This window comes from Balearica regulorum, chromosome 1 (assembly GCF_011004875.1).
Source record: "Balearica regulorum gibbericeps isolate bBalReg1 chromosome 1, bBalReg1.pri, whole genome shotgun sequence".
In the NCBI taxonomy this organism is placed as follows: domain Eukaryota; kingdom Metazoa; phylum Chordata; class Aves; order Gruiformes; family Gruidae; genus Balearica; species Balearica regulorum.
This window is the reverse complement of record NC_046184.1, coordinates 161550721-161565422: the sequence shown is the minus strand read 5'-3', so window position 1 is coordinate 161565422 and position 14702 is coordinate 161550721. Positions and strand designations below refer to the sequence as shown.

Sequence of the window (14702 nt, the reverse complement as noted above, 5' to 3'; positions counted from 1 at the left end):
CATGTAGGAAAAGCGATCAGGTGACTTTACAGGTGTGAATAAACAAGTTTCTTTAATCCCAGATCATCAGACCAAGAGTGAGAGAGGTGAAGGACAGTGGTGGGGGGGAGTGGGACCTCCAGCAGCAGAAGAGGGGTGGTAACGAAGAGGCACGGCTGGGGGCAGTAACTGTTCACCTAGGATCTGCCACAGCCAAAATATTTCATGATTGGGCCCTAATTTACTTAGCTGTGAACGAGGGATACGTGTTGATAGAAAAGTGAATTGCAAAGAGAGATGCTGGAGAAGGGATGTCAAACCAGAATGAGACCATACAGGGAAGAAAGGTGTCCCCCCTGCCTCCTCCCCTGAAATGTATAGGTAAGTTCCTATACATTTCTTCTAGTTTTATATTGCTGTAGAGCTTGGATAGAGAGATGTTACCAGTCTGTGGGATGAGCTCTAAGTGGTTGATTCTTTTTTTCTTTTCAGGAGGGGGTATGCCTATAATGGAGCCACATCTGTGATGTCTTCTCGTACAAAGGTCCACAACAGTGTCCCAGACAAAACCCCACCAAAGCACTTTGACAAAAACGCTTATGTTTAATTGTACTGTTGGAAGGTTCAAAGCGTTTTAAAGATGAGTTTATATGTTTCATTCAGAGTGATTTCTTCCCCTCACCCCCAATGTAATTACCACTAAGACAATGACTTTTTAAAACATTAACTTGCAGCTTTTTACGTATTGATGTAAATTTTATTATATAATATTTTAAGATTGATGTTGGTAAAGTTTATACCTGGAAATCATGAGCTGATGTTGCTTTCTTGAAAAAAAAAAAATAAATGGGGTATTTACCAATTAGTATGTCAGTTGCTTATGGGAATGGCGTCACACACGTCATACTGACGGCAACGGACCATACTCTTTGCAGGTTAGCACGTAAAACACCTCACCACTGATCAGCAGCAACACTGGCACTGCAGAGCACATGGTAACCGCAGGGCCGGACCACGACAGTCGGGGGAATCAGCAGGCTCCAACCTCCGCGTCCCATTGCCGGGGTGGAAGAACGTGCAGCTTGGTCAATTTGGTGCCACAGGACTAAGAAGAGGAAGAGCTTGGGTGAAGTGAAAATAAGCACGGGGTCTGGGGAGGCAGGAGCAGGTACTGGGGAGAGTCAGGGCCAGTTGTTAGGAAAACCCGTCTTGGCACAGTCCAGGAAGAACGCGCCTGATCGTGCGTGTTCGCACGCATGGCCGGGAAAGGGAAGGTTGAGGCTCCAGCCTCTGGGGAGTCATGTGGTGGGCAAAAGAAGGCTTGGAGACCGGTCCCACATTCTGCATTGGCCTCACGCCGCTGGGCTCCCGCCCTGCCTCAGCGCTTCCAGTAGGTCATTCTCGTTCCTTCCCACTGGGCACCTTCAGCTCCAGAATGGCTCCAAGGCGCTGGGCTAGGGAAGGGAAGGAAAAACCCCTGGCAATACCAGCTCTGCCAATGTCGTTCCTGAAGGGCTGACCAAATAAACGCAGGCAATACTTAGCAGCACTTTTTAGCTAATCCTGAATTAGTTACAACAGTTCAAAAATTCAGCTAGTACTTTCTTTTTCTTACCTGCTCGCAGAAATGTGATGGCTTTTGAGGGAATATTTGTACAATGAGTCAATAAATGAGATCAGAGATTGTGACTAACCACAAAATGCTTTCTAGACTGAGACTCAAAAATCAGACGCACACTCAGATCTGTCCTGAGGTTTGAACTGCTGGACCCTTGGAGTTTCAATACACGGGTTATTTTGGGACAAAGATGGAAATATTTCAGGCATTGGAACAGGCTGCCCAGAGAGGTGGTGGAGTCACCATCCCTGGAGGTGTTCAAAAAACATGTAGACGTGGCACTTCAGGACATGGTTTAGTAGACATGGTGGTGTTGGGTCGACGGTTGGACTTGATGATCTTAGAGATCTTTTCCAACCTTAACGATTCTAGGATTCTATATAAAAAATGAACAGTCTTATTTATTAACAGGCACAGGATGACAGAAAAGGTTTTGCATCTGATACCATCTAAAATACAAAGCCATTACAAAAACAAAGTAAAAAGAGCCTTGATTTCATTTAAGTCAAAACAACATTATGGGTTTTTAAGAAGGCAGCCAATACGGACAAAACAGAAATATGAAAGGACTTGCGCAATGGCAGGTCGGTACTTTCCTCACCTCAGCCTGACATTGGAGGGTTTTTTCCAATTTTTGTGCTTTTATGTCAACTAAGACTCAACTCTAATTAAAAAAAAAAACCAAAAACTTCCTAAAATATTCTCAAAAGAGTAGCTTGCAAAAAAAGACTAATTTCCCAAAAAAGGAAGCATTTAATAATAACTAGTTTTATAGCGGAGGCCTTTTTTTCTTTTCATTTGGTGTTTATTGTAAACCATGTTAGAAACTTAACATTTTAATACATGGACATATTTTATTTAAAATGTTTACAACTTTATATAAAGTTTATGATAAAATACATGAAAATATGCATTTAAAAATTTATGAAGTAATATTCTGGAGTAAATTCTGTTCATTGGTTAACAGGCTTTCTTGCAAGACCAGTTTCAACTTTAATGTAAACATTAGAGGCAAAATCTTCACCTCGGTGAAATCAAAGAGATTTTCACTTCTGAGTTCACGAGAAAGAAGAACGAACTCTCAATTTCCACGGCCAGTACTGTGTATATGAATAGTCCTGTTTCAAATTTGGGACTGAAAGATGCAAGAGCTCTGTAAACAAGGTTGCTTGTTATCACATGACCAATATGAGAAATGACTAGGAAACACTTGATGTTTTCAACTACATTTTCAACCCCAAAAGAACCCGACAGCAGTGCCTCCCATCAGGCATGCAGGAATTATATATCTGAAGAATCACTCCAATCTGTTACAGTGACTAAGCTGCTTTTTAAGGTGCTTGTATTATCAGCTTCATGGAGGCCTGTTAAAATAACAAAAAAATATTAACAATGACTAATAATATTTCGGAGGTATTTTTACTTTGTATTTATCTATGCGATAAGATGACATGCTATGTGAGCAAACACCTGGGGACTTCAGGAAGTCCAGAATTTCAACCAGTGAGGAAATTACAAGTGTTGATAATACGAAGGCTGTTTCTGTCACAGAATACAATGCGCAGGACAAGCAGTCAGTGTCAACATTACTTTCCCTTTAAAAATAACCTCAAGTATCTTTACATAACTGACACAGCTTTAACCTTTAAGTGTATTGAAATGTTACGAGCTAGAAACTACTACGTAAGTTCTATGTAAGATTGAGGCTGTAACTTTACCAGTACCTCAAATATTTATCTCAGCCTGGTAGGTCACTTAGATATCTTGAAGCAACCTGAAATTTTATTATTATTCTCAAGACAAAGTAAGAAAGTTTCCCTCCTCCCTTAAATTTGGGAAGAGATTTAAAAAAAACATCCTGGATGACTGATTTTTAAGATGAGGATGAAGCCTGATGGTATGTTTTAAAATCTCAAATTTAAGTTTCTTGGCATCTCTGTGTTATTTACATGTGTGTGTTGTTTACATATAAGTATGCATCATAAATATCATATATGATATTTACATGACAAATCCAAGCACACGGGTTTTTTTTAACTTGTTCTTCTCTTACAAAGTACCATATATTGAATTACAATGTGTAATACACTATACTTAAGTTCTCCTCTAGGTGTGTCAGTCACTTAAGGCTTACAGTGTGGAAGCACAAGTATGTTACCTTTCTCCTTTGGTACACCTCTCTTGGGAAGGCCCCATGCATGTACCACAGATGCAGTATTTGACTCATTTTTCTGAACCGCTAATGCCTTCTGACCTCTATCATCTTTCATCAATAAAAAGTCATCTTCTAATGATGATATATCCCAATCATCTTCATCAGCTTCTGTGAACTAATAGGGAGAAGAAAAAACATTGTTTTCCTCTGTCCGTTCACGTTGTGCTGAGATCTTCCCTAAACTCAATAATGTGAAACTGCTAAGGCAGAATGCACTCACACATGGCTTGTATGACATCTGTCACTGCAGGTTTAAAATCCACATAATTCAATTACCTAAATTATATTAATTCACTACTATAGTTCCAAAGCTAAAACTATGTTGAGTTTTGTTTGTTTTTTTTTAAGTCAGGAACTGCAAAAGTTAAAAGTTCTGCCAGTTTTTCTGCCAGAAACCTGTATTTTCAGGTAATACACATCTAACTTAAAAAAAGGATCGTCTTTTCTGGGATATTAGCTATTCCAATGAGATGGCAAGTCCTTTACGCATTAGAATGTATATTACTTAAATGAAAATAAAGACATCACATGTTATCATGCAAGCTGGTAGTTTGCTACATAAGTATTCTGTATTCATACTAGAAAAAAATAATATTGCAATAACGACCTTTTCATTTTAAACTATTTAAAGAGAAAATCAAATAATGAAAGTTAAAAAAATCACATGGTGCTTAAAGTTAAAATATGGATTCCTCTTAAGACTATCAGCACATACAAGTGTATTTTTAATTGTGGTGGATCTGCATAATGAGTTTCCAAAATGAAAGTCAAGTCAAATAGACGAACAACCTGAAGGCAGCAAGTCCGTGGTCTTTCTTATCTCATCTGCCTGAAAGCTAAATATCTTCACTCAGCTTTTGAAAGAAGAGCTACAGCATTTCCCTATTTGTCCGTCAGTCAGATGTGGTTCAGTGGAATCAAGCCATTATTAGAGAGCTTAACTGTGGAAAGCAAAAGGTTGTTTCTCACAAAGCTAACACCTTATTTCACAGGAGTCTCTCTGTATTGCAGTAAGATACAGAATGCGCTTCTCTTGCACAGAACAAAGATTCAGATGCTATTAGAAAACAACGTAAGGTATGTACATACTAGAGAAAAATCAACAAATATGAACGTGTCATGTCTCAAAAGAAGGGAAGAGACTGCAGTAATGCTCCATCTTGCAACATAATTCAATTTTACCATTGCAAACTGTTTTTCAAAAACTGACAGATCTGCTCAGTGTGCTGTATTATTAACATACCAGTATTCAACATTTTGCTGTTTTAAATTATCTGCATTTGGAGGGCGTGGTAATGGGAAAGTCAGTCACATATATTGAGAAATGCTGGAGGAAGAGTTTCCTTAAACAGTCACTAAGTCCCAATTGATTTTTAAAATACAAAATAGAGAGAAAAATGTCAACTTCAAACCGAATTTGTTTTTTTGATCAAGTGTAAGTACACAGCACCCATCAAACCTGCTACACAGTTTTATGCATCCTCAAAGACTTACTCCAAAGAAGTACCATAATCCATGCAATGTCTGCTACAGGTAAACTCAGGTAATACAGCTTCAGGTAAGCACAAAATTAATTTTCTCTAAAATGTTTCTGAAGTAACTTCTGTAACACATGACCTTTATAAAACATACAACAATGGGATGCCTTATAAAGATTTTATGGTATTGTCAGTTTTGAGAATGACCATTAGCAGCTATAAGTATTTAAGCTATTAGTATTATTAGCTAATAAAAATTTTTGGATTTTCAGAGAAACTATCATTCCAATGGCATTTTGTGTTTACGTCTTTGGGCACCTTTGAAAATCCCACCTAAAATTTAAAGAGTTGACTTGAACTATACGCCTAGATTTAAACATACAAATATGGACATGAATATATGCACATTCATATATAATTAGCACGGAATACAAGATGCTGTGGTGTTCTGTAAAGATTCCGGAAACAGAGTAGCAATGTCTGCCCTGGCTTCATAAACTCTGACAAACTCATCACGTCCACACAGCAACATGCCACTGTATTAATACATCAGGGACATGATGTGTTCTAAATGACTTATAGCAAAAATATTTTTCACAGAATCGTTTGGGTTGGAAGGGACCTTTAGACATCACCTAGTCCAACCCCCCTGCGATGGGCAGGGACACCCTCCACTAGACCAGGTTGCCCAAAGCCCCATCCAACCTGGCCTCGAACACTGCCAGGGAGGGGGCATCCACAGCCTCTCTGGGCAACCTGTTCCAGTGCCTCACCACTCTCATCATAAAAAAATTCCTCCTTATATCCAATCAAAGCCTAGTCTCAATTTAAAACCATTGCCCCTTGTCCTGTCACTACAGGCCTTGCTAAAAAGTCTTTCTCCATTTTTCTTATAAGCACCCTTTGTATTTTTGAAAGGCCACAATCGGGTCTCCCCGGAGCCTTCTCTCCTCCAGGCTGAACAACCCCAACTCTCTCAGCCTGCCCTCATAGGAGAGGTGCTCCAGCCCACTGATCAGCTTTGTGGCCCTCCTCTGGACTTGCTCCAACAGCTCCATGTCTTTCTTGTACTGGGGACCCCAGAGCTGGATGCTGGATGTACTCCAGGTGGGGTCTCACCACAGCAGAGTAGAAGGGGAGAATCACCTCCCTCGACCTGCTGGTCATGCTTCTTTTGATGCAGCCCAGGATACGGTTGGCTTTCTGAGCTGTAAGCGCACATTGCCGGGTCATGTCCGGTTTTTCATCCACCAGTATCCCGAAGTCCTTCTCCACAGAGCTGCTCTCAAGGCATTCACTTCCCAGTCTGTATTGATACTGGGGATTACCCTGACCCATGTGCAGGACCTTTCACTTGGCCTTGTTGAACTTCATGAGGTTCACCTGAGCCGTCTCCTCAAGCCTGTCACAGTTCCTCTGGATGGCATCCCTTCCCTCAAGCCGATCAAGTGCACCACTCAGCTTGGTGTCCTCTGCAAACTTGCTAAGGGTGCACTCAATCCCACTATGTCATTAATAAAGATACTGAACAGGACTGGTCCCACTACAGACCCTTGAGGGACATCACTCATTCCTGGTTTCCACTTGGACACGGAGCCACTGAGTCTAACTCCTTGGACGTTGCCACCCAGCAAGTTCCTTATCCATCTTAACAGTCGATCCATCAATCCTGTATGTCTCCAATTTAGAGGCAAGAATGTTGTGGGAGACCATATCGAAGGCCTTACAGAGTCCAGGTAGCTGACAACCGTAGCTCTTCCCTTGTCACTGATGCAGTCACTCCATTGTAGGAAGCCGCCAGATTAGACAGATTGCACTTAGTGAAGCCATGTTGGCTGTCTCTGATCACCTCCCTGTCTTCCGTATGTTTCGACATATCTTCCAGGAGGATCTGGTTCACAATCTTACTGGGCACAGAGGTGAGGCTGACTGGGGGGGTAGGTCCCAGGGTCCTTTTTTTCCCCTTTTTTCAGTCAGGGACTTTGCCTGACTGCCACTACTTTTCAAATATGATGGAGAGTGGCTTGGCAACTACATTGGCCAAATTCCTTAGGACCCTGGGCAGCATCTCATCAGGTCCCACGGACTTACGTATGTTCAGGTTCCTCTGGTGGTCTCAAACCTGATCTTCTCCCACGATGGGAGGCACTTCATTCCCCCAGTCCCTGCCTTGAGGTTCAGGGGCTTGAGAGATGTGGGAAGAAAGGTTACCAGTGAAAACAAAGACATTTTTAAAGCACAGATTTTAAGGCTAATTCTGCTACAGGTTTTTGCTCTTGAAGCTGAAATTCCTTAATGCAGTGGCCAACCATCTATAGATATTTACAAAATGTAACATCCTCTAAATTTAACTGTCAACATTTTACAATCTTGTATCATCTGACACTGCAGAGAATTTGAAAGCAACATTTGGACAGAAAATTACACTGTAATATTCATGTCTGAGTTGGTAATTTTGAGTCTGCTGTGATTTGCAGCTCCCATACAGTCAACGGCCAAGTTAGGTGTCACCGGTGGCAATTAAAAGCACACAGGCTAAAAGTGATTACCCTACCATTACAGCTAAAGTGGATAAAGACAATCACCCCTTTCTGGAAACTGAAATAGAAGTATCACTGTTTCTGGGAGGAGTGATAAATTTCAGAATTGTTAGGATGCCCTAAGGTATCAGTTTTATTATGGATAACAGGATTTTCAGTAATTATTATTTGTTTATTTAGTGGAAAAAATATTTTCTTGAATGCTAGAACTAGTATCTAGCTGTCTGCTTCAATCCAGTAACAACTACTAAAACAGAAACAAATAGCACTATCTGCTGTTGACTTCTGATGTGGAGTAACGTTTGTTGTTTTTAAAAATTTGCTCAGGCAAAGATCAATTTGTATCAAAGTGGCTTAGCAATTATAAAAATCTAAACTGAGGGGAAGACTGGGACCTTAGGAGCCTGAGGGGGAAAGAATAAGTTGTGTTAGTATTCCGATTGTGAACACATGACATACTCGATGGACAGACATCAGTGATAAATCTGATGTAGTTTGAAAACAGTACATGATTGCACATAGATGCAGCAGAACAAAGACCATACTTAGAAATGGAATTTGTCCCTTCATTAAAATGTATTTAAAAGTTCCACATCAGATAAAGCTCTAGAAATAAAAATATTTTAAAATATCAGATAAGCAAATTCATTTTTTCCTCCATCTAAACAACATACTAGGAAAGCAAGTAAAGAAGGGGTCTCTCTATGCTGCTCGAATAGGAGATGAAAATTATACCAATTGTACCCAAGCTTTGGGCTACTTGTAGTGATCCAAAACAGTCGTGGTGTAAGCTAATAAGTGATGTGGATGGAAGGGTCACTTGCCATAGCTCACTCACTAGCATTTTTCTATATACCACTGCAGATGTACCTAAAAAGACTACTTAGCTGTACTTCCAAAACTGTCTTTGAAAACTAAGCTCTTAACTGCATCAAGATGGTTTCGACATGAAAAAAAAAAAAAAAGTAAGAGATATATATCTAGTTCAATTACTTAATGAAATAATAACGGCTATTAAAAGTGATACCTTCAGTTCTTGCACTTCTTCTTTCTTAATAAATGCCTGCGCAACATTAATCCCTCCAGCTGGTTTGTTCTTATTTCCATGGTTAGAAAGACTCTTCCCAACTTGTTCGGTCAGTTTTTGAATAACTGTTCCTGAAGTTCATAAAAAATTATATTGACAGTTTTCATTCACAAGTAAGAGGCTTTACTGTAAACCCTCTAGAAATCTTCCACAAAGTAAAAATAAGTAAAAGGCTTGGAAAAAAAATCTTTTAGACAAAAGTCTCTCTGAGGCACAGACTGCCTCTTTTTCTGCATTTATAGAAAACCGCGTGATACACATCTAATTTGATCTGACATCTCTAAGTATGATATTAATATAAATGCATTAGCAAAAACATAAAGTGCACATTAATATACATACACTCAAGACTAGCTAGTCTGCCTTCATTCTGTTTTCTAACACAGAAATATTATCAGGAAATGCAAAATCATGCACAGCTGTTACAACATGCATATACAAAAGTAGTGAAAATACCTTTTGAAGTTTTCCCAGGTGTTCCAGTTCCTTCAATTTCACTTTCCTCTGTCCCATCCATATTGCTTTTGCCAGAGGCCTTCTGAAAAGCACTGACTTTGCTGCTTGATGTTTTTGACTGCTTTTGTAATAATTCTGGTGCCATGTAAGACTGCTTAATATCATCCTCATCTACTTCTTCTTCTGAACTGAATGGCAGAGTTCTAAGCAAAAACACATACAACCTGAGAACTTACTGGGTTTCAATGATATATACTGCATTGATATATACATATTTAAGCTTCCTTGTATTTTCCTTTCCCCTAAGATGTGCATTTCTCTTATGTGAAAAAAACCAGCAGCTCCCATAAATTCTATCTATACAACTATTTAAAAGAAATCATTCTGCTAAGTAAACTCAGAAAGTTATCACAAAAATTATCTTTTACATAGACATGATTATTTCCATCTATGCACCTATCTTTACAAAACAACAGACCAATATACAACAAGTCTTGCCAGGCAAACAAAGATAGGCTTTCAAGGATCAGCAGGGAGACAAGAATTCAGGGTCAAGGAATCTGCACCACAGAAAGTCTGTTCTGATACTCTGTTACACAAAAATAATTCAGGATTTTTTTGGTGCAGGAAATCACAAAATAACGTGCCTGGTGCGAGAGGAATCTGGAATACTGTGTTTAATTTTAGTCAGAAAATATGGATAAACTGAAAAAGTAAGGTCACCCAAGTCTTTAAATGCTTTTAACTGGTTCAGAAAAAGTATCTGAGAACATAACTAAAGGATGTGATACTACTTGATTTTATTGAATGTCCCTCTCTGGTTCACAATAAAGAATACATCTGCTGAAAGGAGAACATGCTATCTTTCAGGGTTTATAACAACAGCCTCAAAAGGAATAATACTTTAAACCAAAATATGAAATATGCAGTCCAGAAAGTGTTATAATTTCAGCTTAATAATAGCTTTTGCATGGCAAGCATGTGACTATGCAGTCACAAAAATGTTTTCTTCAAACACATACGTGATACTAGATGACTTTCTGGAAACTTCATTTCCAAAAAGCTTCCTGGACCTAAAAATAACAAGACAAGTTATTTCAAAACTGACAGTCAACTAAGTAAGCATAAAGTTTATATAGAAGTAATGTGAATTCTTTGCTCAATTCTTACAATATTAGCAGGTAATGTTCACATCAGTCACAAAAACCCAAACCCATAGGATTGTTACCTGAGGTATGAGTACTATGAGAATAGCATCTCTTACTTTGGTGTAGATGTATTCTCCGCGATGGCTATTCTTTGTTCAGCTGCGCGGACAGCTGTTGAAGACCGCTTTACTGGTTTTCGTGTTGTGGCAGATGAAGAAATTCCCAGTTGATTGAACTTCTGTTTATCTACAAGAGAAGTTATCTATCTCATTATTAGAACTAATGTTTGGTATCTTTTACATTTAATTTCTAAAATTAAAGATGTCTCTGCTGCAAATTATAGTTTTATGAAACAGAAGAAAAAAAGTAATTTTTTTTCTTCAAAGCAGTTCAGAGTTACCATGTATCTTGCCGATATAGGAGTTAAGATTTCTGCAGATTAACACAATGTCAAGAACCCTTTAAAGGAAACTGTTTAGTTGGCCATAACTATATAGAATATTTAGATGAAAAATTAAGAAATCAGCTATACAGAACTGTTGCTAAATGAAACCTCAAATAGCAGTTATAAAATGTAAGAGAATGGAAAAAAAAACCAAAAACATTTCAACCTTCTGAAGGAAGCTGAGGACAGGAAACAGGTATATTACAAGATGATGATTTCTCTTCAACCCTAAAGCTAACTTGGCGTTCAAGATCCTCTCGAATTCGCTGAATGTCAGGCTCTTGCTTCTGTTTGCATTCTCTAGCAGATTCAATAGCACGCAAAATTTTATTTAAGCGATCATTTGGGATACCACGAACACCCTAAGGAAACAAATTGTATTGTAAATACAGGGGCTATTATTTCTGGGCTTTCTATCCTACAATCATATACACTCTTTTAAACTTCATATATCACAAAACTTGTAGAAAAATCACAAAAGTTGGTAACACTGCTCACAGGTGCAGTCATATACTCCGCAGCTGTAATTTGATGGACATCCTTTCAGGTTGATGAATTACACTTATAAATAACACGCGGAAATTTAGCTTTGGATTTTATAGGTTAAGGGCTGTGGTACAGGAGTGAAAGAGAATTGCAAAAAAAGCGGGACAAAGATTACCCCTCTTTTAAATAACTCAAAACAATCTTACTGCTTTAATTCCCAAGGATTCCAGCTTTTCCTCCAGGGCTTGCTCCAAAACAACTCGTAATTCTTTAGTTAAAGAAGGATCAGTCTTCAAAGCATTTATTAAATAGTGGTTACTTCTACCTGTTTTATGATCACTTTTCTCAATTTCTGAAATAAGAATGGAAAAATGCATTTAAGAGACATGTGAAAAATCTATGGTACATGAGACAATTAAAAACTGCACTGAAGCATGCATTTTTTTAGAAACACCATAGACATACATGTGCACGTTATGTCTACATGGAGCTGTATTCTTTTTAAAATCTTGAGCTAGCTTACAAAAGTCAGCTTACTCGGAATCTATACCTTAGCAACTTGCACTCACCATCACGAGTGTCTTTTATTTTTCTTGTTACAGAATCACTGCAAAGATATATGCCTGAATGTTTAGTAACAAAGATCTTTACTTTTAGAACTGTACCTGGAAACTTCTGATAAAGACAGACTATCATCTGATAATTAAGTTCTCTAAAAGTGGCATTTCAAATCAAAGCTGAACTCTAGCAGGAATTAGAACAGGAATACGACAAAATTTTTCTCAAGAAAACCTTCAAACAACATAATGTTCTCTGATAAAAAACACCTACTGAAATCAAATCTTCGGAAAGTCATAACACTTTCAAAAGTCCTAGTAAAGACAAAACCTTAGTCAGAGACAGACCGTCTCACAGAAAATACATGATGGATAATACTTCAACTCTTCAAAACTCTTTCAAGGACAAAGTTCAGTGCCGTGGTTTTTCTATGCAGGTCTATGACATAACACATACTTAAAAGCAGACAAAGAAGTTTTTCTCTCCCTTGCTTTAAGTGTCAGTAATGACATGAATTCTTATGCAAGAAATGAAGAATCATCTAGAGAGATTCTTCCATCTAAATTAAAAATTGACATTTAAGTTATGCCAAAGTATTATAGGGTCATACAGGGGAGTAAAGAAGCAAAACATGCCCATTTGGAACCTGCCTACAAAATGTCTCCAGCAAGACAAAGTTTTACTGAGTGCCACTTATACCAAGTGAACCAATAATCAGTGGGTCCACGGTAGCTGCTTCTGTCCGGCAGCAGGCAGCAAAGCCAGCAAAGCATCCATAGAAGGGTATACAACATCCCAGGAAAGCATCTTTAAACCACACTCCCAACCTCCCCCCCGAAATAAAAGGTAAATCTTGCGCAGGAGTTTGTCTCTTTCCAGTGTGCCTTTCAGGGCAGCAGAGTCATTTGCCAGCCCACAGACAAGGACATAAATGAAGGAATAATTCCATATTGTGACTTTCAAATGTTTTCTTTCAAAGCAAATGTGCCACTTTTCCTATTTTTAAACAACGATTGCCTAAAAAGCAGTTCTGTTTAGTTTTCATTTTCCTTTAAGGGAAAGACAAGCACCCTGAAGAGGACGCAAAAAAGCCTCAAGATACACAAATGATATTTAGGTTGTTTTGAGACAGTGGCTTCCAATGGATCTGGGAAAGAACCATAGGTAATGAAAACTGAAAAAGAGTCCAGCTGCTATACTAAGAGATCTGTGTCAAAGAGGGCAGAGTCTGGACAAAATCTTAACTGGCTTTGGGAACTGTGTGGACAACTCAGTCCCTGACAGAGGCGGGATTAAAAGTGATTTGGCTGGAAAGATGAGTCCTAGCTCCAGGCTTTGGGCAACCTGGTCTAGTGGAGGGTGTCCCTGCTCATGGCAGGGGGGTTGGAACTAGATGATCTTTAAGGTCCCTTCCAACCCAAACCATTCTATGCTTCTATGAAGAGGCAAACTACTGGTCAGTGCGGAAAGATATGGGTATCAGACTATGCCCAATCAGGAAAAGGTGCATCAACACAGTATGAAATCTTCCCACAAACCCAGACATAAGACATTTTAAAGTGGAAGGCTCCAAGGAGCCTTCTGAAAATCCTGTCCCTTTCAGATGTTAATCCTTACAATACAATAGATCCATCTAAAATAATTTTAAAATTCATAATTACTACATACTAATATGGGTAACAAGACTATCCAGCATTATCCTAATTAATGACAATATTAATTCTTGCTAATTAACTCAAGCCAAATCCTCTTTGCTGGCACCAACTATTTAAGGAATAGTTTTCTTATTCATTTTTGTTTTTTAAGAAAACCCTAAATACTAGATTTGACAACTCTGGAGACAAGGGACCTGAAGTCTGGTCCACTTCTCAGCTCCTACATAATCCTATGAAATAATCTGCCAAGTCAAGAATTTTCACACTCTCCCTTACAAACAGCTGTCACTGAAAACAAAAAAATCTTGGTCTATCTTTTCAGACTGCATTCTTTCTTTCTCTCTTTTGTACTGCAGGCCATGCCTTTAGGCACAGCAAAAGAATCAAAGACAATCCATCAAGAGAGAAGATGGCAAGCAAGAAAAATAGGAGAAAGAACGGCAAAAATGTGAGCAGTCTTTATTTTAGATTGTTCAGAGTCACTGGATTTTCCCTGGGGAAACCACTCACTTATGCGCAGATGTATTCAGATGACAATTTTGTTTTTGAAACAGCACCATTCCTTCAAAATTTAAACTCATTGGCTATAAGGTTCAAGACTGATTTTGATTTCTGCACACAGTACAGATTACTATGCTATTCAGCTATTTGGTGTTTCATCTAAAGTGCTGTTAGCCTTCTTCAGGAGAATACCATGCAGGATGAACCAATGCTTTCTCTTCTGACACTGTAAATGTGGCCTTCTCCAAGTTTTCCTCAGATGAAGCAGAAGAACAGCCGCCAACACTGGGCTATGTAATTTCATTCAGAATTGCGCAACTCTGGCTGGAGCTGTGGCTGCTTAGAGGTAGGCGTAACTTAGATTACTTGCAAAAGTATCTTTGGTGCATCCACAAAAGTAGGCAGCTTCAACCTCCACCTACCTCCTCCTTCTATCTGAACTCTACCCTCTTACATAGAGTTTAAAAAAGTAGTAAGCATATATTGCAAGAGCATCAGCACCAAAAATTTCCTAGTAAGGGGGTATTCCCCATCAC

At 38.8% G+C, this 14702-nt stretch overlaps 2 protein-coding genes across 6 annotated transcripts in view; one reads left to right on the top strand and one right to left on the bottom strand.

Annotated features, from left to right (window-relative positions):
• Nucleotides 1-4354, top strand: part of CLDN10 (claudin 10) — a 63747-nt gene extending 59393 nt beyond the window's left edge. Inside the window, exon 5 of one of the 2 annotated variants that reach the window (XM_075741414.1) lies at nt 472-4354. In XM_075741414.1, the coding sequence (XP_075597529.1) occupies nt 472-586 (115 nt within the window). In that variant the 3' untranslated portion in view covers nt 587-4354. The remainder of the gene's footprint in view (nt 1-471) is intronic. The other variant, XM_075741407.1, reaches the window with a different exon arrangement.
• DZIP1 (DAZ interacting zinc finger protein 1) overlaps nt 2514-14702 on the bottom strand; it is a 35845-nt gene continuing 23656 nt past the window's right edge. The window contains exons 11-18 of one of the 4 annotated variants that reach the window (XM_075741344.1): nt 11659-11804; nt 11133-11328; nt 10638-10767; nt 10396-10446; nt 9374-9576; nt 8858-8988; nt 3756-3927; nt 2514-2961 (exon numbers count right to left, since the gene is read on the bottom strand). In XM_075741344.1, the coding sequence (XP_075597459.1) occupies nt 2879-2961; nt 3756-3927; nt 8858-8988; nt 9374-9576; nt 10396-10446; nt 10638-10767; nt 11133-11328; nt 11659-11804 (1112 nt within the window). In that variant the 3' untranslated portion in view covers nt 2514-2878. Of the gene's footprint in view, nt 2962-3755; nt 3928-7381; nt 7475-8857; nt 8989-9373; nt 9577-10395; nt 10447-10637; nt 10768-11132; nt 11329-11658; nt 11805-14702 lie in introns of those variants that run through there. The other 3 variants (XM_075741337.1, XM_075741353.1, XM_075741362.1) reach the window with 3 other exon arrangements.